This window comes from Natrix helvetica (assembly GCF_964273705.1).
Source record: "Natrix helvetica genome assembly, chromosome: 2".
In the NCBI taxonomy this organism is placed as follows: Eukaryota; Metazoa; Chordata; class Lepidosauria; order Squamata; family Natricidae; genus Natrix; species Natrix helvetica.
In genome coordinates this window covers 74661048-74685752 of record NC_138552.1, presented here as the reverse complement: position 1 = coordinate 74685752, position 24705 = coordinate 74661048, and the positions used below count along the sequence as shown (strand labels likewise).

At 41.0% G+C, this 24705-nt stretch overlaps 1 protein-coding gene across 1 annotated transcript in view; it reads right to left on the bottom strand.

Annotated features, from left to right (window-relative positions):
* Positions 1-24705, bottom strand: part of DMRT1 (doublesex and mab-3 related transcription factor 1) — a gene marked incomplete at its 5' end in the record, with an annotated part of 82414 nt that overhangs the window by 28531 nt on the left and 29178 nt on the right. Inside the window, 2 exons of the mRNA XM_081940049.1 lie at positions 12346-12508; positions 19015-19298. Coding sequence (XP_081796175.1) covers positions 12346-12508; positions 19015-19298 — 447 coding nt within the window. The remainder of the gene's footprint in view (positions 1-12345; positions 12509-19014; positions 19299-24705) is intronic.

The following is a 24705-nucleotide window of genomic DNA, read 5'->3' as shown; positions in this document are numbered from 1 at the left end:
TCTATCTATCATCTACCTACCTACCTACCTACCTACCTACCGTTGAATAGACCTAGTCCTCTTAATTACCTAATAAAATCTCCATCTCCCCTAACATACATCAGCAATGGGAATACCTCTTTGACAAATTCTATTTTTTGATGACACTGAAATGCCTTAATTCAGTGTCATAGTACCGAATTAAATTTCCTAAACCCTAGTAGGTAACCACAATCCCATGGTCCCCAAAGCTCTTGAAGCCTCACTGCAAAGCCTGCTCTTCCCTTGCCATCACACGGCTAGTTATCTGAGAGGAAGAAAGAGGAAGTGAGGGACAATTTCCAACTCTGTGGTTCTCAGTCCTCGTAATGTCACAGAGCACAAGCTGAACATTTCCAAGGCCTTAGGAATTAAAACAATTCCAGTTATGAAGCTGAGTAGGATAGCAAGGAATCCCTGAAAATAAATTGAGGATCATTATCTTGTCTGCAAGTTGGGCCTGTTGGATGAGCGGGGTCTTGTTCAACAAAAACCTGGGCACAGGGGAAGAGAGCTGACGTCGCGACGTGTGATCTTGGTGCTCCGAGATCACAATCGAATTTCTGCTGCTGGACGGTCCATTTGGACCTAAACCGTCCCACAGAGACGGTGATTGAGAAGGACCTCTTGCTGATCTCAGGGACACTGCAAAGTCCCTGAAAGATCCAGGAATAGCCTTTTTTCTGGCGACAGAAACGCAGCTAATGAAGCTGCTGAAGTTGGGACAGCTCCGGAAGGGGAAGAAAGCGAAAAGAGAAAGTGTGTTGAATTGGTGAGGAAATTTTATTATTAGAGGAAGAGACTACCCAAGAAAAGATTGAAGACAAAAGATTGTAGGCAGCGAGATTGATCGGCATTGAACTTAGTGTGTTATCCAGTTTCTAATTTCTTTTTTTTTTCACGGATGGAACTTTTGCAGGGGCTCCTTATTTTTTAAACTGAATGGATTGATTTTTTCTTCTTCTTTTTTCACTTTTGCTTATATCTATGGATTAAAATTCTCCTTTTTAAAAGTAATGCTTGATTCGATTGATTGGATTGTTTTTGATCTCCATTTAAGGGTTTTTTTCTTTCTTAAGCTTAGACTATAAAGAAGAAAATAAGAAGGATTATAAAGAGGGTTGTAACAACAGGAGGAAAAGCAGTTACACTGCCACTTAGAGGCTGAAGGCTGGATACATTGTTTTTTCTTCTTTCTCTCTGATCACTTGCAATTCAAGGTTCTTTCAGCTTGTTTATTGACAGTGATAGTAGGAAGTGCGCAAGTTGTTTATACAGATGCCTTTTGGAAGTTCTATCACTAGCTGTTGGAGATAAGACAACATTTTGACTTGAAAGATAATAAATGAACCTGTTTGAAGTTCATTAAAATAGCCTTGAACCCTATAGTGGCAGTATCTGCAAAATTGAAAGAATGGCCCAGCAGGAAAAAGAAACTGTAGCACTGCAAATGATTATGTTTGAAATTCAAAATCTATTAATTGTGACAGAGAGAATTGAAAAGAGTTTGGAGAATATGGAATACATAACAGAAAAATCTGATGGAGAAACTGAGGATGTTTAACAAATGAAGAAAGTGGAGGACAGAGTTCAAAAGATGGAAGAAAAAAATGAGCAAAGAGATAAGAAAACTGTGGATACCGACAACAAAGTGAACGTGGTTGGTAATGGCAAGAGTGGAATATGGAAAGGGGAGATGGATGGATTGGAACTCTACCCCAGACCTCAAAGCACAGAAGAAGAAAAGAGGGAAAAACTGACGGAGATAAGGAGAGAAATCTTGATAGAAGCACTAGTGATAACCAAAGATAAGCTGATGGAAAGAGCAGATGTTGGGTTTCAAGCTTTTGTGAGATACGAAAGGAACAGCATGTTGCCAAGGGAGGTTTATACAAGATTTATTAAGAAAGTAACCAGAACATTAATGCTACAAATGGCAAGAGATATAAGACCGTACTATTACTGGAGGGATACAGGTTGGTGCAATGAAAATGTATAATAAAAATTAAGCTAAATTTAGTTTACTAGTAATATGTATAAAATGAAGCGACAATAGCTATAGTTAAATAATGATTAATAATGATAACAGTACATATAGATATATTAGTTTGATAATATGAAATTTTATATAAACAATATATGGAGATTATGAGAGGAGGTTTAAAAGCTTTATCTAGAATATGTTATAAAGATGTATTGTGACTGGATGATTTTAGGGTGATTTAATGGAATGTTATCATATAATCCTATTCTAGACTTTGAATATTATATATAAAAGGACGTAAAAATAATTATAGTCAAATTAAGGTTGAGATATAATAATTGTGGTATACATGAATATAGGTGAATTTAAAATATGCAATTTGATATGAAAAGCAGGCGGTGACTATGGAAGAGATGCATGGACATACTGTAACCAACTGACACACTTTCTACAATTTGCAATGGAAGATGGGGTTTTTTATGTTTGTTTGTCCTTATATTTAAAAACAAATAAAAAATTGTTTAAAAAAAACCTGGGCACCTCTTGTTTGGATGATTACAGTCTGCTGACCACATGGTGGGTGCTCAGCAACATTTGTAGCATCCCAGTCAAGTGACTACACTTCAGGATAGCTTTGCTTCAAAGCCCAGCATTTAATTCCTGTTTTTAGCAAAATAGGCCCAGAGCAAAGGAAAGTTGCTTGTAACTTTCGGTTGTAAAGCAAAGGTTTGCTTTATAGCCGACGTTAGAAACGGTCATAAAATTGGGTTGGTAACCCTCTTTACAACCATCACAACTTATGACTGTGGTGGGCAGTTCCATTAGGGCTGTAAATTGAGGATTACCTGGAGTCATATTTGACCAGCTGCTGTCATCACTGACAGATTGATAAGATTTTCATCTTGCTTTTTACTCCAAGAATTCAAGACAGCATACAAAGCACTCCCTTCAGTTTTTCTCCTCAACAACCCTGTGAGGTAGATTAGGCTGAGGATAAATAGCCAAAGTGAGCTTCTGTTATGGGAGTGCATTTGAACTTGTGTCTCTCCAACTACTTGACTTTGATTGAGCTCAGGTTAAGAAGAGATGAACCTGATTAATACATAGCTGGGATACAATATCCTTTTGTTTTTAATGACATGCTGAACTAATCTGAAATTACACTTTAATCTGATCTGTTGCTCTAAGATAAGATATTTTAGAATGACTCTCTTAAGAGGCAAGCCAGGAGATTGGCAATGACTGAGAGCAGAAGTAGGATAAGAATCAGCAATGAGGACAAATTTTCAAGCCATATAATTTTATGTTCCCTCAAGAATAGGGAGGAACAGAAAGGCCCTAAAAGAATGGCATAAAAAAGATCCATGCCCCAATGCTGTCATCCCTGGATAGCAGTGAACACGCAAGAAAGCCACAAATTGCCTCAAGATTATTGTGCTTACAGACCCACTGGCTGATTTATCTAGGGCATTTCTGTATGGTGGTAGATGTGGTGAGCAGAATCCTGGCAAAAGGCCGATACTGATGTTGGGCAGTTGAAGCGAGCGTTGATGGGTACTGGTGAGGGTTCAAAACAGCAGCCGGGGGGGACAAATGGAGCTATGGCGGATCAGAAGGTTTGGGAGAGGGAGAAATGGAAGTGGTGTAGCGGTGCTTTCAATCCAATCGTCTGGTTTCTGAGATTTCACTTGATATTATTCCTATGACTTAACACCCATCTCTATAACATTAGGAAACAGAAACTTGATTGAAATATTGAATTCTAGGATTCTATATTTTATATTCAACCCAATACTGCAATCTGTGCTATGTAGAGGCAGAAAAACTGGCTATCAGTATAAACCCGATTGGGATCTACAGAAGCTATAAATATATGGTTGTCTTCAAAGTTTTAACTACATGGATATGTCCTCCTATACCTTTTGACAGTAATATGGAAGTTGTATATCAATGCTTTCTTCTTCTATTATTATTATTATTATTATTATTATTATTATTATTATTATTATTATTATTATTATTATTATTATTATTATTATTATTATTATTATTATTATTATTATTATTATTATACGATTGTATCACAGCGGCCAGTTGATTCGCCGGATTTGGCATTGATTACTAGTCGGGCCCCACCCAGGGGCCTAGGACGTCATAATGTATTTTCGTAATATACGTGCAGATCCAAGCAGTGCAGCTTTTTGCATTTGACTGATGGTGATTTTGTCAAGTTTTAACTGTTTTAAATGCAATTCCAGTGCTTTTGGAATAGCACCAGCGTGCCGATTACCACTGGAATTACCACTGCTGGTTTGTGCCATAATCGTTGAATTTCAATTTTTAAGTCCTGGTATTTCGCGATTTTTTCATGTTCCTTCTCGTCGACCCTGCTATCACCTGGTATTGCGATGTCTATGATTGTAACCTTATTTTTCTCAACCAGTGTGATGTCTGGTGTGTTATGCGCCACTATTTTGTCCATTTGTATACGAAAATCCCATAGGATCTTGACCATCTGATTTTCGGTGACTTTTTCAGGCTTATGTTCCCACCAGTTTGTTGTTGTTTTAATATTATAATTTTTGCACAAATTCCAGTGGATCATTTGTGCTACTGAATTGTGCCGCAATTTATAATCAGTCTGCGTGATTTTTTTACAGCAGCTGAGTATGTGGTCAACAGTTTCATCAACTTCTTTGCAGAGTCTGCATTTGGCATTATCAGAGGATTTTTCGATTTTGGCCTTAATGGCATTTGTTCGGATAGCTTGTTCTTGCGCAGCCAGGATTAGTGACTCTGTTTCTTTCTTTAATGTACCTGTTGTTAACCATAACCAAGTTTTTTCACTGTCCACTTTATCTTTTATTTTTTCCAGAAATTGACCATGCAATGCTTTGTTCTGCCAACTTTCCATTCTTGATTTTATCACATCTTTTCTGTACTCTTGTTTCGTCTGTTGGGCCTTCAGTAGATTTTTGTTCTTTACTTCGATTAATAGATGTTCTTGATTTTCTTTTAAATAATCAGCCAGTGCATGTTTTTCTTCTTCAACTATTTGCTTCACTTGTAATAATCCTCTGCCACCTGATTTTCGGGGCAGGTATAGTCTATCAGTGTCACCGCGTGGATGTAAACTGTAGTGCATTGTCATTAGTTTCCTGGTTTTTCGGTCCAAAATGTTTTTGTGTCCAGTTAACTATACCAGCTGTGTGTCTTATAACTGGTATTGCCCAGGTATTTATGGCCTTGATTGTGTTTCCACCAATCAAGGCCATAAATACCTGGGCAATACCAGTTATAAGATACATTAAGATACATAAGATACATAAGATACATAAGATACATAAGATTAATAATAATAATAATAATAATAATAATAATAATAATAATAATAATAATAATAATAATAATAATAATAATAATAATAATACAAAAACCCGCCATACTTGGAACAGCTTATATCCTTCGACGTTACCTTAACAGTTCCTAGGTCCTTGGTTAGGACTGGAGCTGTTGAGCTACCAACCAGCCTCAAAGGCTGTGAATCTCACCAAAGATTAACCACGCAATAATAATAATAATAATAATAATAATAATAATAATAATAATAATAATAATAATAATAATAATAATAATAATAATAATAATAATAATAATAATAATAATAATAAACTTTATTCATTAAACATGAAACTCAGCCAACCGAACATTCAAAAATGCATTACAAATACCAGTGAATAGTACTAATGGTTGATACGGTTTGCTGCCAGCGTCCTAGGTATCAACGAAGCACCTCCTTAAAATATAAGATGTTCTGAGTGGCGCAGTTTTTTGCAGTTCCACTGGTGTTATTGCAGGAAGCTGCAATTTGATGATGTATCTTGTAAAATTCTTGGACATGGTGCCAAGTGCCCCGATGACAATGGGTATCACTGTTACATGCTTCATCCATAGCCGTGTAGTTTCGATGGCCAGGTTGCGATATTTCATTATTTTTTCTAGTTCTTTTTCTTCGACTCTGGCATCTCCAGGAACAGCGATATCAATAAACTGTACACTTCGCCCCTCTACAACCGTAATATCTGGTGTGTTGTGCTCCAAATGACGATCCGTTTGTATTCGAAAGTCCCACAAGATCTTCACCTTTTCATTTTGGATAACTTTTTCCACTTTATGTTCCCATGACTTTTTGGATACAGGTAAATCATATTTTTTACATAATGACCAGTGGATTAATTTAGCAACTCGGTCATGTCTAGCTTTGTAATCAGTTTGTGCGATTTTGCTGCATTCACATATTAAAGGTGAAACAGTTTCGACTTTGTCATTGCAAAGTCGGCAGTTTGGGTTGTCAGTGGATTTTTGTATCTTCGCTTTTATGGCATTAGTTTGTAGTGCTTGTTCTTGAGCAGCCAGTATTAAACCTTCCGTTTCTTTCTTGACAGTTCCCATCTTAAGCCATGTCCATGTCAAGTTGTCATCACATTTTCCTTCAATGCTTTTCAAGTGCTGTCCATGCAAAGCTTTGGTTTTCCATCTATTTAATCTGTCATCCAGCTGTTTTTCCTTATATTCTGCGTTTGTTTCTGTTGTTTTTATGCTGTTCTCCGTTTTCACAGCCTGCAGCAATTTTTATGTACTTTGGTTCACATAATCATTCAAACTTCGTTTTTCTTCTTCTACAGTTTAATGGATTTGCAATAGCCCCCTGCCCCCTATTTTTCTTGGCAGGTACAACCTGTCAATGTCACTTCGTGGATGTAAAGCGTGGTACATATTCAAAAGTTTGCGTGTTTTCCGGTCCATGTTTTCCAGTTCAGCCAAAGTCCAGTTGATGATTCCAGCTGAGTAGTGTATCACTGGAACTGCCCATGTATTAATGGCTTTAATTATGTTTCCAGCATTCAGTTTTGATTTTAATATTTTGTGGACCCTCCTGATGTATTCCTTTTGCGTTGACTATTTGACTTTTCCATTCAAGGTGTTATCTGCTTCCAATATGCCTAGGTACTTGTAACCATCATCCTTTGCTAATGCTTTCACTATATTTCCATTTCCCAGTTCCATTCCTTCTGTTTTTTCCATTTTTCCTTGCTGCATGGATTATGATGATTGCATCCAGTTTGGTCTAAAGTTATAAGCATGTGGAGGTATCCTATCAAAATAATAAACAATCACGGACGTTTTCACTTCTGTGCCAGACAAGCTTGCCAGGTGCTGCCACCTATTGATATCTTTAAGCTACAAAGTTGTTAAAGGAATTCTTACAGCAAATAAAGGGAGAAAGAACGTTGGTTCTTACCTGAACATGTCTTTCCAGTAGAATAGAGGGAGGGGTTACGCATAGGTTTTGTCACAGCCTGATTGGTCATAAACTGAGGGAAATTTCTATAATATTCTGCCATTCCCCATTGGCTCCCAGTTTCCTCAATGTCGAAGGACTGCATCTGCAAAATACAAGCAGACCACAGGACTCCCGGCCCTCCACCTGGCCCATCCTTAACGCTAACTAGGGTCGTAACCCCTCCTTCTATTCTACTGAAAAGAACCAACGTTCTTTTTCCAGTAGAATCGAGGGAGGGGTTACGCATGGGACATACCCAAGCTTAGTCCCAGGGAGGGAAAGGTTAAGACCCAGGGGGAGGAACGGCTGCCACCTGCTGCAAGACCCTGCGTCCAAAGGCCGCCTTCGCAGAAGCAAATACATCTAGCCTATAGTGGCGGATAAAGGGGGTTGGTGATGACCAAGCGGCCACCTGGCAAATGTCCTCGAATGGGGCCCTGGTGGCCCACGCCGCCGTGTTGTCGGCGTTCCAAGTGGAATGGGCCGTGATCCCTGCAGGAGGGATCCAACTGAATGCTTCACAGGCCATCACAATGGCCTGTCTCAGCCACCTGCCAATAGTGGCCGAAGATACCCTGGCCCTTAAGGACCGGGCTGAAATGAAGTAAAGAGAGCCTCGGATTGGCGCACACCTGACGTTCACCTGAGGTAGATGTGCAAGGTGCGGCGGATATCCAGGCGGTGCCAGAGATGGACTACTGATTGAACCCTGATTACAAGCTTTCAGAGGCTGACCAGGCGGTCTGGAGAGAGATGGACTACCCCTGCTACTTAATCGATCACTATCCCCAGGTGTAGTATCCGCGTGGAGGGGGAGAGATGACTTTTGGGAAAGTTGACAGAGAACCCCAGGGACTGAAGGGACCGGATGGTAAGACGGAGGTCGTTGACTGCCTGAGAGTGGGACCCAGCCTGAACTAACACGTCGTCCAGGTAACATTGGAGTCTCACCGGGATGGAGCGTAGGTGAGCCGCCAATGCTGCCAGGACCTTCGTGAAGGTATGAGAAGTGGAAGCCAGGCCAAAGGAAGGGCGCGGTATTGATAAAGGAGATTCCCATGTGAGAACCTCAGGTACTTGCGTTGGGCTGGCAGGATTGGGATATGAAGGTAGGCCTCTGTTAGGTCCACCGAGGCCAAGAAATCCCCCAGAGTGGACCTGAGGGACGACATTTTGAAGTGTCTGTAGACTAGACATTGGTTCAGACCCTTGAGATTCAGAATCGCCCTCCAGCCCCGAGCTCTTTGGTACCACAAATAGGTTGCAGTAATGGCCCAACCCGTGTTCCGCCAATGGAACCGCCTCCACCGCCTGAATGTCGAGTAGATGATTTATGGCTAGATCCATCAGGTGTTGTCGTTCCGGGGCCCGTGAGGGAGGGAACACCCTGAAGAGCGTTGGGTGGTGGTGGTGGAGAGGAATCCAGCCGCAGGCCATTCCTGATGGTGGACCTGACCCAGGCGTCTGTGGTGATCAGGTCTCACTGATCTGCAAAGTGTGCCAGATGACCGCCTATGGGGAGATCCGGATTGGAGTCATTTCCCCCTGGCAAAAGGGACGGCGCCCCCCTCTACGAAAGGGCCGCCTGGATTGATCCTGGTATCTGTTTCGATCCTGGTAAAAGGGATGGGAATTGCCTGTCAGACCTATAGGAATGGAACCTCTGCTGGTGGTCAGTCTCGGGTGCCCTGTAAGAGGGTCTACGGAATGGGGCTGGGCGAGAATCTGTCTTCTTGGTGTTGGAAGGAAGGACCTTTTTCTTATCCTTGTTCTCTATTATAATAGGATCTAGTGCCTCCCCAAATAGATTAGTGTCCGTATAAGGGGCAGCCGCCAGATTCCATTTGGCCTTGTTGTCCATCTGCCAACTGCACAACCACAGTAACCATCTGGAAGTCACCCACGTGGCAAGAGCTCTAAAGCATATTTTACGGAATCTAGAGTCGCATCGGCGGAGAATTGAGAGGCTGCTATTTTAGTGATATCTTGATGCAGCCGCTCATCCTGGACCGGAATACGGTCCTGTAGTTGACATAGCCACGACAGTCGTGCAGTTAAAGTAAGAAGTCACCGCAGCAGATTTGATTGCCCAGGCGGAAGCGTTAAAGTTCTTACACAAGCTAAGTTCCTCACGCTTCTCCTCCGGCTTCATCTTATCAGCTGCGTCCCCTGAGACTACGGAGGAGGAAGAGACCAGGGCTGCCACTGGAGTGTCGATTGTTGGTAATTGTAGAGTTTGGACAAAGGCCTGCTCCACATTGTAGAAGCGGCGATCGCTGCTACCAGGATTGGAAAAGGTGGAAGGACGGGCCCACTGGTTCTAGAAATAAGGGAGGGGCAGGAATCTCCTCCTTGTTTGTGGCGGTATTAGAAAATATTACCAGATTTGGATCCCTAGGTTGAGGGACTGTCGGGTCCCCAGTTCCAATCTTAGTGGTCTTCCTGACCTTGTGTAAAAGTGTCTTGAACATGACCGGTGGAAAAAGGCCAGGAAAGGCTGGAGGGTCAGGAGGGACTGAGTCCTCATCCTCTGAAAACCCCATGTCTTGATGAGTCTCCTCCCCCAAAATGGAACCTTTGCTGACCATGGAAGGGGAGGGGGGCCTAGCGTGGTGCTGTCTGTGATGAACCACTGGGACCCTGCCAGATTGTGATGCCTTTTCTCTCTGGGACAGACCAGTGGCAATGCCCCTTGTTATAGCTGTAGATATGAGCTTCCCAATACTTTCAGGAAGGAGATCCAGGTCCTCAAGGTCATCCAGCGATGGACCCAGACGGAGGTTCCTGAGGCGCTAGCCCTGAAAAGGTATGGTAGGACCTAGAGGGGCCTTCCAAGGGATCCGCATCTCCACCCCCAATGGCTCTTGGGGAGATGGAGGGGGAAGGAGAAACTTCCTGCTTGGAGTGCTTGTGGGATCTATCAGGAGAGACTGAAGGGGAAGATGGGCTGAAACCTCTAGGAGGTGAACCCGAGTGGAGAGATAAGGGCCTGATAGGAGATCTGGATCTGCTGGCAGAGTTGGGCCTAGTGGACTGGGCCTGCTTTTCTGCCCTAGCGATTGTTTTCTCCAGCGCCCTCTGTCGTCTAAGCTCATCCCTAGTGGCGGCTCTGGAAGGGCGTTGGTCAGCCGAGGGCTTAGAAGCCGCGGCCCGGGTTCTGAGCCTGTCCAATTGCCTTTCTCTGACCTTGCTTGGGGCCTCTGATGGGGCCTGTGGAAGCTCGGATCTTGTCGCTGCCATTGTAGCCACTCACGTGTCAGAGTAATCAAGACCACTATAGGTCCCGCCAGTGCCTGGGCCTCCGGGAGCTATGGGCCACATTCCAGATAAGGACCTGCCGGCCTCGATCAATGGCCGTGATGCAGGGAACAGAGTACCCGGCAACGAGGCTTCTGGAAATGGCTGCCTCCATGTGGCCGCCTCAAAATCGCCACTGGAGCCTCCGATCGCGCTGCCGAGAGCCTTAGGAATGGCTGCGGCTTGTCTTTAATCGTCGCGGCTTGTCTTTTAACCGCCGCGACTCGCAATCCACAATTAGATATGCTCGGGCAATTTCGGATCAGCAGGAAGGTAGTGTGGTCAATAGAAGTGCTGCTCACCGCAAGGAGACTCCTGGCGCCAGAAAAAAGCCGCGGTTTGCCTTTTAAGTTATGCGGCTGGATCATTCTTCAGCCGACCTGCTGTAATAGCCGGCTCACAATCTAGCTCCCAGAAAGCTGTGCTTTGAAGCCCGTCACCCCAGCTAGCACGGGAATCTGACAGGGCCCCTGGCCCCACAGGGTAGGAGGTGCGGTGCCCAAAGGCTCTCCTATCCCGCACGAAACAGAAACGACTGTCCCTAGGGGCCACAGCTGAGATAAATTTAGTAATTTAGATTATCCAATTAGTCCAATCAAATCAATGAATTTTAGCAAGTTTTACAATAATTTGAAGGTTTCCTACCTAGGAGCCAAAGCAATGCTTGGGGAATGGCAGAATATTCTAGAAATTTCCCTCAGTCTATGGACCAATCAGGCTGTGACAAAAATCATGTGTAACCCCTCCCTCGATTCTACTGGAAAATGAACAAGGGGTATCCTTCAAATCCTTATATTTTGATTTCAAAACATGTACGGTACATGGTTCCACTTTCTATCTTTTTAATTGCAATTACAGAGAAGATGGGAGACTTGTGTCTGCCTCTAAAATAAAAATGTACAGTGTACCTGAAATGATCATTGTATTAGGAACACGAAGAAACTATAAGAAGGATCACCCAAAAAGTATGCTGTGATTTTGTATTTGCACCCTTTCTAAGCGTACCTGTGTTTCTCAGGCTGGCAGGCCACCCTGCTATGGAAAAATACTTTGTCACAGCTGGGAAAAGTCTGCTTGAGCTCAGTAAATTACATCTCCCTGCTTGTCTGTTGTTGATTGATGGATTAACTTAGGGAACAATATCAGAATTTGGAATATTGTCTGGACAAGTAGTCAATAGTGATGGAAAACACTGAATTTTTTGCAATTTAAAAATGCACAAGGTATACAATTCTCCTCCTTCAAAATCCTACAAACAACTTTCTCCAACTAGATGCCCTCCAGATTGGTTGGAGAACAGTTCCCATATTTGCCAGTCTGCTACATACAGAGGGCAAGGTGTTGAGGAGAAGGAGTAAAATATTGCTCCCCAACAATTTATATATTGCAAACTATTCAAGTTGAAGAAGGATTTAGTGCTATGCCAACAGCTGCAGGCTGTGAAACCACACATATTTTCAAGAAGTCCCCAAGCACAAACATAAACCAAAACTTTGAAATATTTATTCTCTTAAGGAATAATGCTGGAGGAAAAAAAATGATTACCATAAAGTGGAAGTAAGCAGCCATTTTAAGAGTCATTCAGAAAAATTTAATAAGATGTTATCCATCTCCAATGTTACCTGCCTCTACCCAGTTTAGCCACTGGCTTTTCAGTAGACGCCCCAACACCTTTTCCCATGAAGGTTGACAAGATGCTTACCATTTGCTTTTGTTTCAGAGTAAGAAGGATTCTCCTCGAAAGTAAAAATTTGGGGAACACAGGCAGGGGCCCCAACACTCTGTCCCAAGTAAGAGCTGGAAGGATAGTAAGAATGCATCCTGTACTGGGAACTCAAACTGTGCCGACCGTCAGGGCTTTTCACCTGTTAAGAGAACAGCAGAAAGAGCACATCATACAAGCTTGTAAGGGGAGAAAACCTGCATTGGATGGAGACAGTTTTCCTCACCCCGTAAGTATGTTTTTGGCTTATTGCCAGGCTCTCCTCCTGCTGAATTTATCTCTGGAACTTTCTGTCTGAGAATGTTAGGCCTGAAATGTTTGATTACTTCTATGTGGAAATTTTTTAGTGTTATCGTTGTTATCCCTTGAAAGTCTGAAGTAGCGCCCAGGTCATCAAGGAAGTGAAGGCGGCTTACAAAGGCTACCCTGCCAACACTATTTATATTTATCTTTGTATAGTTTTTTTAAAAAAATTTAATGACTATAAGCTGCCCAGGGTTACTCTGAGGTAAGATGGACAGCCAATAAATGTTATAAACCAATAAAATAACTTGTGGTTGCTACTGCTCAAGATTTTTCAGGTTTTGGATACTGCTTCAAATGCCTCCAGCCCTTCTTTGATTAGGAATGATGAGGAGACCAAAGGGGTACGAGGAAAGAGATAAGGCTGGAGTGCTTTCAATTCTCTTCCAACTTTCACATGTGGAGACAACTAAAAAATAATTTTGTTGTCTCCAATAAAAAGGAAGTATGGATATGATGACAGCATATTGCCCTGATTCCTACCATCGTACAGTATTCAGTTTCTCAAACTTTATTACAGGGCTGTCAAGCAGGCAAATTATTTATCCTTGGGCAAAGTCGTTTCAGTTCGTGAGAAAATATGAGCTATTTACAAATTTGACATAAGCAGCGTAAAAATGCCAAGCAAAGCTTTAATTTCGGGATGAGACATCTCGTTTCAAACCTCAATCTTCTTTTAGCCAAGAAGACATTCTGACTGCATGAAAGCAAAAGATTTGCTCATGAAGATTTGGATGAATGTGTTACAGATCTTGTCCAAACCAGGAAGATTAAAATTTTCATGTTTCCAAACTTTGGAGTACAACTACAGAATATAAACTACAGCAAAGTAAAATAGCACTCGTATATAAGTACACAAAGAAAAGGTGTACATGGGAGAATTGTGCATTTCAATGGACATTCTTTATATGGTTAGTTTTCAGGCTTCATGTGTATTCTTTCTGTTGAATTTTGTAATACTGAGCAAAAGTCTCTCTTGTTCTTAGCCTAGCCTATCTCACACGGTCGTTGTTATGGGAAAAGTAGGAGGCAAGAGTATTAGGGGTATTCACCATCTACTGCTTGATACATATTCCTGTTATTCATATATACATAATTAGTCATAAATTGAGGACTACCTGTATAGGAGGTTACCAATTTACTAGAACTCTGAATCATGACACTGGAAGTTATTTTTCAACCAGGAAGAAAACTGGGGAGATGCTCCTTAGGGCGACCTTTTTGTACAGCCTGTTTTTTCAAACCCATTGTTCATGATCTCCTTTTATTGTGAAAAAAAATATCTTTTTTTTTCTTTTCATTGTTTGCGCACCCTCTAAAAAGAACAACTGCAAAAGGATAATATAATTTCAGAAGCGATAAATTGCACCACTACCCACTGGTGCTTAAAGCATTTCTACTTTGTTTACCTTATGTAGGCAATGACCTGTTTCCTTTTGAGCCTTCTTGTGTTTCTCCCATTTCTTACTCTTTAAAAAAGCCAACTAATTTCCCAGGATCCAATGAATTATTACAACTATTACTAGTAGTATATGCTCCTTGCCTAGAAAGACATGGTTTATAATCTTATTATCTGCACCAAGCCTGTGAACCATAGTACGACCAACAGACAGAGGCGAGCCAAGGCTCTGCAAACAATGTGTTGAATTAACCACTAGACTAAAAAAGCTTTCATTTTTATTTTATTAAAGTATTTAGAATATATATAACACAGTAAATCTGAACCACAAGGTTTCCTTTTTATAGAATTTAGCTACTCTATTTTATAGTAACAATAATGAACTAACCAAATATTAAAATGTTTGACCTTAGCATGTTCTTCATGAAATGAACCCAGATGATGTGACAGTGAACTCTTTTAGCCTGACAATGAACACGTATGCTTCAATGTGCCATGTATGTTTCAAAAATACATAATTAACTCTGGGGGATAAGAAAAGCTGGCAAAAAGATTTAAGAAAGAGGTACCTCAATCATCCAATCTAGGAAATAAACACTTTCAAAGCAACTATACCGAATAAATTATGACTTTTGTAAACTTCTTATCTATTTTTGTTTCAGAATCAAGGCAGATATGAGATTCAGGAAATCTGGCTTGTACATCTTACTGGTAGATTTTACCAAATCCATGATTGGACACATTACGATCGGATGCTACTTCTGCCTACTATTGCTTGAACAAAGCCTCTCAAAGGAAATCAATCCATGAACAAGAACTTCGTGTCTCTTGCTGAACTAAACAAATTGTTGATAGCTGGTCATATGTTCCTATATTATCCTCTCTTATGGACTGACAGTAGTAATCACCTATGGAAACATTCTCTAATATGGCACCATCCAAATATGTTGGAATGGTAAATACTAACAAGCAAATTTGCTAGGACTTGGGGAGCTTCAATATGTTAAGAAAGGTTCCTTCTAGGGTAGTCTATGCCAAACTGATGCGCTTGAATTCTGCAGATTTCAACTTCCAGAGTCAAGGGTCAAGAATTTGAAGACAATATATCAGGAGATTGCCCAAACTGGAGAAACTGCTCTGGAATTCAGAATTATATGGAATCATCATATAATAAGGATTATCATAAATACTGAGCATCTTCATACTGTAATTGCTTTTAAATTTTAATTCTACCTCCCCTTCCCAGTGACTTTTTCCACCATTAAGATACACAGTGATGCTGTGCTTGCCTCCCGTGGATTCTAAGTGGAAAAGGTAATTTTCATACAAAAGAACCATCTGTATCTGTCCCACCTTGACAGACAAACTCAATTAACCTTTGCTATTCTCTTCCAATATACTCTTTTAGACAAAAGCAGTGATCCACAAACAATACGTTACCATCAGAATCTCAACCACTGTGACACCAAGAGATATAGTCCTATCAGCAGTATCGGAAAATAAACAACTTAGATTAGTTTCTCTAAGAAATATGGATTATATTCATGTCACACTTGAGCTGTCAGAAACATTAGGTTACTTTTAGCATAAATCTGTGTTGTACAGTGTACAATATGTTGTCTGAATGACCAACCAGAAGGGATTCAAGTTGCTGACATAATTCAATTACATGTTAATATTAAATCCAATGTTTAAATTATAATTGGCTATTTTATAGATTAGTCATGACTAATTTAAAAATAATGCTGGCATTCAATTAGTAGAACATCCCTGACAACATTCTATAGTTCTATTTAATACACAAATAAACAATCTACACAAGGCGTTTCAAGGCGGTTTTGAACCAGTTCAAACAATATTCAGCAGAAATGATCCGGCTGTCATGCTGGATCATTCCTACTTAGCTTCTTCTCTCACTTGGGAGAGTTATGGAAATCAAGGAAGTCTCTTCAGTGGCTTTATTACCATTATGCTGAACAAATCAATATGAATCTTGGCTTGCGTTTTTCTCAATAAACCAGAACACCATCTTTTTTCTTTTTCTTCCCTTGACTTTAATCTTCGACCGTGGTCTAGCACATTATTTTTATGAAATATTCTGTGTAAGATTTAGGTAAAGGACAAAGCTAGTGTGATAATTTTAATTGGAGGGATTTCGGTACAAATTGTTCAAGGATCTGAACAAGTGCTGCTTTTCAGGTTTAGACGGAGATGTAGGGCAAACTGTGGCCTTTAAGTTCATTTGCTGAAATCCTTGGAATTCACCCCCAAACCACGATTGCTGAAAATGCAGCCACACCCGGGTGTTAGTGCTACTTTCAAACAACACATTCTTTGCTTCAGTGACTACAGTGAAGGTAGTCTTCAACTTACAACAGTTTGTTTAATGATCATTCAAAGTTACAATGGCACTGAAAAAAGTGACTTATGACCGTTTTTCACACTTATGACCACTGCGGCATCCCTTGGTCACATGATCAAAATTCAGAAGTCTGGCACCTGACTCATATTTACGACAATTGCACTGTCCCAGGGTCATACAACTACCTTTTGCAACCTTCTGACAAGCAAAGTCAGAAAGCTAGGTTCACTTAACAACCATGTGACTAACTTAACAACTTCAGTGATTCATTTAACAATGGTAGCAAGAAAGGTCGTAAAGTTGTTGTTAAATGAATCACCGCAGTTGTTAAGATAGCAACACGGTTGTAAGTGAATCTGGCTTCCCCGTTGACTTTGTCAGATGGTCGCAAAAGACGATTACGTGACCTCGGGATACTGCAACTGCCATAAATATGAGTCAGTTGCCAAGTATCTGAATTTTGGTCATGTGACCATGGGGGTGGGTGGGTGCTCTAACGGTCGTTAAGTGTGAAAAACAGTCATAAGTCACTTTTCAGGGCTGCTGTAACTTTGAACGGCCACTAAATGAACCGTTGTAAATCGAGTTCTACCTGTATTAATAACAGCAATGATGTCTATTATAGTTTGTTCAACAAACTGTGGTTTAAAATCCTGACTTAACATTTCTATATATGCCTCTTAAGACTAGGCTTTCCCTATGGTGGGTCTACAACATTCAGAATTCACAAAATGGTGGATAAGGCCCTGCTGAAGGAACAAAAGCTTCTGATCATCGGTCCTTACAAGGATTCTACGGGTTTTATAAAAGAGCTTTGGAGCCAGCATCATCAGCCATTAGGGATGTGGGGCCCTGAAATAGGGCCTCTCATGCAGTCAACTCCTTCGATGCGCTACTATCCTCATGTCTAGCACAGCCACCTCAATCATTTTAGGTGACTCCCACCTGAGGTGAGCTTTGAGGGTAGAGGTGATGGGAGTAACACCTTCTTAGCTGAGGTAGCAACTGCGTTCAGTCAGTCATCACATTCTAAAGAGCTCAAATGATGCCTGAGTTTTCTTAAATCCTTCACACACAAGTTGTTTAGGTCAACAAGCTCAACGCCTCTTGCAATTAATAATGTAATATACCAGTACCTGTTGGTACACCCAATTAATTTTTCCTTTCAGCTTTCTATGGCAATTACTTCATATTGCCTTCCCAATCACTGCCACGGGAAGGAAATATAAGAACAGAGGCCCTAGAAAGACGGGCGTAATTCATATACAGGCAGTATCGCTGTCAGAAACCTCCGAACAGTCTTTAAAAAAATAATCACTGTCCTTGTCAAAGAAGGGGAAATGCTTACAGTATCTCCAACCTTTAAAAGGTCACGAGACTTGACTCCTGTTCCTGAGAATCATCTTCTGGTAAAAAGTGTTACAACTTCTCTTTGGGTAGTTTTGAAAAACAACTCTTCCTACTTGGATAGGTCCCTAACTGCATTAAGTGTAATCCCTCCAAGGTTGCAGGCAAGTGGTAGAACAGAGGATCTGTGGCCTGAAGGCCCAGGTTGTATCTCCAGGGGGAAGTAGGAAAAATTTCAACCTGAAACGTCAAAGAGCTATTGCCACTCATACTAGACCAGTGTTTCTCAACCTTGGGGACTTTAAGTCCTGTGGACTTCAACTCCCAGAATTCCCCAGCCAGCTAGCTGGGGGATTCTGGGAGTTGAAGTCCACAGGACTTAAAGTTGCCAAGGTTGAGAAACACTGTACTAGACAGAGGCATGGTCGCATCAGTATATCATTATAAAAATGCTTTTCAGGCTATTAACTTTTATTCAGTAGGGTTTATATCCAAGTATAGTTCCCACCAATGCAAATCCTGTTTTCATAATAAATGTAAGATAATGAAGTAACATGGTAAGTCTTTATCCAGGCCAACAGCAGGTTCTGTTATTTATTTATTCTGCACAAACGCTATCATTTTTTACCATCCCGTATTTCTGCGAGTCCCTTTGGGGAGAGGGGGCGGTCTATAAATCTAATAAACTCTATAAATCTAATAAACTGCATACCAATTCCGTGGGGTCTGGTAGGATGAGCAATAGTTGAAATTTAACCAATGTGATTCATGTCTAAGTGGGAACTTGGACCAATATCCTACAGTTCTGGTCAAACGCTTCATTCTAGTTACATTTATGTAAAAATACAAAACCAGTAACCATGAAGAAAATGACTCCCGACATGCTGATAAATAGATTCCCAATAAATCTGAAGACAGAATCTTAATTAACATATACCTATTTTGAGGAGGGAAGAATCTAAGAATAAGCATGATAATTCTATGTTTTGTCTTTTTTAAACACATCTGCTCCTCCCTAGATATATTGGACCACAATTTCCATCATCACTAACAATTAGCAATAATAACTGGGAATAATGGCAGTTTTACCCCCACATCCCTGGGGAGTATCAAATTAAGGAAGAGGTCATGTGCTTTGAACCTGTAGAACCACAGCAATTCCAGTGATTCTCAAAGTAAACTCAGAACAATCTTAATTTATCAAACAAGGCCTTGCCTTTACTCATTTATACAGTACCTGCCATTGGTTTCCTGACTGGCTTGACATATAAGTTGTTGGGAGGCTTCGGAGGCTGTTCTTAACAGGTGACCCGGTCAGTGGGCTTCCCATATCACCAGAGGTGGTTTCGGTGGCCACAGCCATTTGATACTGAGAATAGTTGTACAGGTTGTTGTAATAAGGATACAGGGATGGCTGGTATAAACTGCTGTAGTAGGTGGGGTCCATAACTAAGTCAGATGTGCTCTCCAGATGCCCTCTGCTGGCCAGGGAAGGAATGTCTTGAATCAGCATCCGTCCTTCTGCAGAAAGAGAAGGGGGGGGGAGGGGGAGAGAAAGAATAGACGAAAGAACCAATTATTTAACGGCAGAAGCAACCTGAAAAACCTGCATTTTATCTCTTGGTGCATTTTGGATTACAGAATGCAATTCAAAGCAAAGAAACAAGGGAGCAGCAACTAAAAAGATGATGGAAATAATAGAGGAATGAGATCAAAATAGGTCTTTTTCTACATTATCTCAGGTGCCACAAGGGGGGGGGGGAAATCATAATTGTCAATTCATCAAAAAACATTTAGTGTTTCCAGTCCTCCTGCATAGCTCAGTTCCATTGCTACCTCTTCTTTTTTCTTATTGGCCAATTTAATGTCCTGCTTTTCCAACTAGAGTAGAGTCAATTCTAGTAAAATTTAGATGGATTAATCCAGGGGTGTCCAAACTTGAGAACTTCAAGACTTGTGGACTTCAATTCCCAGAATTCCCCAGCCATGCTGGCTGGGGAATTCTGGGAATTGAAGTCCACAAGTCTTAAAGTTCTCAAGTTTGGACACCCCTGGATTAAGCAGATGGTTTGCCTTCATACCCCAGATCCAAACTAGCCACACCCTCTATGGCATCTGGTTCCACACCACCGACGGTGGCAGGAATGGGAGGACAGGTACATGTAGTTCTTGACTAATGACCATAATTGAGCCCAGAATTATAATTGTAAATTATTAAGGTCTTAATTCAAGGCACCCTAGTGATCAGAAGAAAATTTCTGGCCATTTTTGTGGCAATTGTTAAGCAAACATCACAGTCATTAAGCAAACTCCATAGTTGTTAACTGAACCCACCAAATGGGCAAATTTTCTGGAAAACTAGCACAAAACACTGCAAATCATGGTGACGTGAGCATAGAATGTCATGATGGGATGTAAAGCTTACCCATAGAACGTGCGGCCATGTGACTGTGGAGGGAGGCAGTGAACCATTAACAATAGATCATAAAGCACCCATTCCCTACACTGTCGTAAATTCAAACAGTCATAAAACAGACATTAAGCAAGGACTATCTGTAGATATTTGTCAGTCCTCAAATTGCATTTATACAGTAATAGAGAAAAAAACACAGAAAGAACCTCTGTAAAAACTTGTAAACATACCTCAAAGGACATGGCTGTGGATGATAGGAAATTGTAGTCCAGCAGATAAAAAAAGGAAGCACTTACCTGTGCAAAAAGGGTTGTCTTGGATATTCCCCAAAAGTAGAGCAATACAACTGAGCCATTATACCTTGCTTTCCTTTCTTTAACATGGGAGAAATTTTGCCACTCTACACTCCATATCACAATCACAAGGAAGTATTCATGCACATATTAACAAGTACCGTATTTTTTGGAGTATCAGATGCTCCAGAGTATAAGACGCACATTAGTTTTTGGGGAGGAAAACAAGAAAAAAATTCTGCCTCTGTCTACCAGCATCCATCGGTATTCATCTGGCTAGACTCCTTGCAGCAAACAGCAAACAGCCCAGTCAGCTTCAACACGTTTCAGCATCCTGATTCAGCATGAGCAGCTGATTGGCAGTTGGATCAGCCTCCACATGCTCTGGCGATCCCCACTGCCTGGAACCAGCCAAAAACACGACGCGCAGAGGCCAAAAACGCGACGCGGGACACAGCGGTTGGATCAGCCTCCATATGCTCTGGCGATCCCCACTGCGTGGAACCAGCCAAAAACACAACACGCAGAGGCCAAAAACGCGACGCGGGACACAGCGATCGTTGGCGATGTGCTGTGTCGATCCTGGAACGGGTCTAAAACGGAGCGTGTGGAGGCTGAAAATGCGACGTGCAGAGGCTGAAAACAGGCAAAGGGTGGGTGGGGCTTTGGCATCATTCGCTATATAAGACACAGAGACATTTTCACCCACTTGGGGGGGGAGTGCATCTTATATTCTAAAAAATATGGTAATTCTGAGTCTGCACAGATACTATGTCTCCAATTAGATTTGGCTCAGTTACTCACTGGAATATTTGAGATGCAATCATACTACAATTTGATTACTGGGGCAATATAGCTGCAGTATTTTCTAAGCCAGGAGGAAGATATATGGAGTATATCAAATAAAAAAGCCATATTTACTATTTGGGCACAAAAAAGAAAAAAAAAAGATGACCAAGTATGGAAAGGATAAGGGTAATACTACCACTATTATCCAAGACATTCTTCCATCACTGAAATGAATTAAGCTACAATTCTCAAGAGTGACACCATCTGACCGTAACTGAGAAAAACCCACACAAGCCTTCAAGAGGAGTCATGGAAATTAGACTGACCACTGCATTTAAATGGACAATTCTTTCTTGCCATTGTTTGCACTTTGAGGCAGCACACAACTAAGCTCTCACATGATTTATTATAATCTGAAAGCCAACTGAGAAAACAAGGTGAGGGCTACATCATCTTGCCACATGGCCTATCTTTGAATCAAGCTGTATTATCATATTAGCAATGTCATTCCTCATAAACTGTCAACAGTGAAAGCAATAATGATTTCGACAAAAAAATGCCACACTTGGAATTAAATGGCTTCTACAATCAATAAACAAATCATTCTAAGCAACTGGTGGCTAATTCACTGGCTATAACTCAGAAAAGCACCCGATGTAAACTGCAATATTGGAAAGGAAAGGAGAGGAAAGGAGAGGGGGGGAAGAGAGGAAAGGAAAGGAAAGGAGAGAGGGGAGGGGAGGAAAGGGGAGGAGAGAAGTGAGAAGAGAGGAGAGGGGAGGAGAGGAAAGGAGAGGGGAGGGGGAAAGGAATTTATTTGCTACAGAGATCCACAATGGGGCAACTTCAAGACTGTAGTATGGACATTTTTTCCTTGAATTTCAAAACCTAATGAAGTTGCATATATAAAAAGAGAGAGAATTAATTAAATGTATATGTCACCCGCCTTCCTGATAAGGCAACTCTGGATGATTACATATCGTAAAAAGAAAAGCAGCTAAATAAATAAAACTATACAAATTAAAGCTTTAAAACGTGCAAAAAAAAAAAATCCAGGAACCAAGACACAGACAATACAGGGATGAGGTCTTGCCCTGTCAACTACCTGCAGCAGGGAATCCAAGCCAACTAGAAAAACCCAAGTTTTAATACCTTTCCAGAAGGTCCAAAGCACATGGGAGCAGTTCTCACCTCCAGCAGTCGAGTGTTTCACAGGTCAGGGCCACAGTCAAAAAAAGGCTTCTACTTGACTCTGCCTGCCAGAATTCCTTAGCAAAAGAGGGTTTATAGCAGGCCTCTTCCAGAATTAGACTTAGAATTAAGGAACTGGACACTCTTAGCTTCCATATTAGCACTAAGGCCCCAGCTTTCATATCAAATTTATTTTGTTTTCTTGGTTATATTTTAAGCTGCCTCTTTTTTGGAAGAAGGGATGTGGAATAGAGGATTGGTACCTCAAAACCCTTCCTAAGTTATCTGTTGGAGATAGACTTGCTGAGCCAGGGGGAGGCGTCAAGCATGTAATTAGTCTGGAATCCTTATGTAGGCACAAGAGAGCAGACCTTACTCCCCTTGAATGCCACTGAATCTTATCTAGTTTGGTCTAGGTGCAAACTGCCAGTCTGGGAAGATTCCTGTGAAACAGGTATAAGCAATAAAGTAGTTAATTGGAACTCTTCATATGTGGATCTAATTGTTCACACTTGACATTATCCCAAATCAGTAAGAAATGTCTAGTAAATCGCCTGAACATTTACTAGTAGATTCTGATCTTCTACATGTGCATATCTGGTCCGGACAATCTTCTATTAAAAAAAGAACAGGGGCAGGCCAAGATGTTTTGTTATATGAGGCCCACTGGTAAAAGAAATAGTGCTGGGCCCATTTTTTCTGTTTAGGAAAACAACAGTTAATCAGCAGCGCTACAGAAACATACCATGATATTGTAAATAATTCCAAGAAGATACATAAGAGAGAAAAAAGGATTTTTTTCTCTAACTGTAGTTATACTTCAAATTACTAGAAATACTTATTTAGTATAAGGTACTATTGTATTGTATAATGGGACCCGGTGGCTCAGTAGCTAAGACACTGAGCTTGTCAGAAAGGTCGTCGGTTCGAATCCCTAGTGCCGCATAACAGAGTGAGCTCCCGTTACTTGTCCCAGCTTCTGCCAACCTAGCAGTTCGAAAACATGTAGAAATGCAAGTTGAAAAATAGGAACCACCTTTGGTGGGAAGGTAACAGCGTTTCATGCGCCTTCGGCATTTAGTCATGCCAGCCACATGATTACGTAGACGTCTTCGGACAGTGCTGGCTCTTTGGCTTTGAAACGGAAAGGAACACCGCTCCTTAGAGTCGGGAACGACTAGCACATATGTGCAAGACGAACCTTTACCTTTACTATTGTACAGTGTCAACCCATGCATGGATGCTATCTCCACCCTTATTGAGAACCCAACTATCTGAAGGCAAAAGGGAATTTTAATTTGTATAAAAATGGATGTGGAGACTCTGCATTGGTTTCCATTTTTAAAAAGGTCAGTAAAGGATTCAATTTCTAATAGTCAAGGGGATGAATTTTTCAAAAAAAAATATCTCAATTGTTCTCCATGTTATAAAGTTCTTAGACAGTGTCTATCCTGTCCCATACTCTCAATGAGAAACACACATCTTTTATGCCCAGATCAATATCCCATTTGATAAATACTCTTATTGATCCTTCACTTGGACAAAAGGCATCAGGAAGACAGGATATTAGGAGTTGTTAGTAATCATTCATTTTTGTAGAAGGTACAATGCACAAACTTTGAAAGACAACACAGCTATGAAATCAGCTATGTTGCAAAACAAATGGCTCTTCCCAGAGGTACAAGATGTCCCCCAAAGGAAGTTACTGCACTTGGCTAGCAAAGTTTTTTCTCTAACTATTTTGGCAATATTTAAGAACTGGGGGTTGCAAGTGAATCCAAGCCAGCCTTCCTCAATTTAACACCCTCCAGATGTGCTGTATCACAACTTCAAGAATTTCCAATCAGAATTTGGAAGGGCACCAGGAAGGAGGAAACAGCAGAAGTGTATCTGAACACATACATTGTGCTTTCTTTTCCATCCAGCAAATGTGAGTCAATCTCTCACACATAATTAAGAGCTAATACTCTTAAATACTCAAGTTATGAAGGCAATTACGACTAGGATTTCCATTGCTCAGTGATGTGGTCATAAATTGTGATGTCATTTAACCACATTTCTTAGTGACGGCAATCATTGTTGTAACTCCAAGACATGCAACTTATTAAAGAGGAAGTGGAGGGAGTCCCAATTAAACAGCATAGGCATGCCGTGTGTGTGTGTTTGTGTGTGTGTGTTTCAACAAGGATCTGGTATTGTTTTTTTCTGTATGCATGCATATCTATGCAAAACATACAACCTG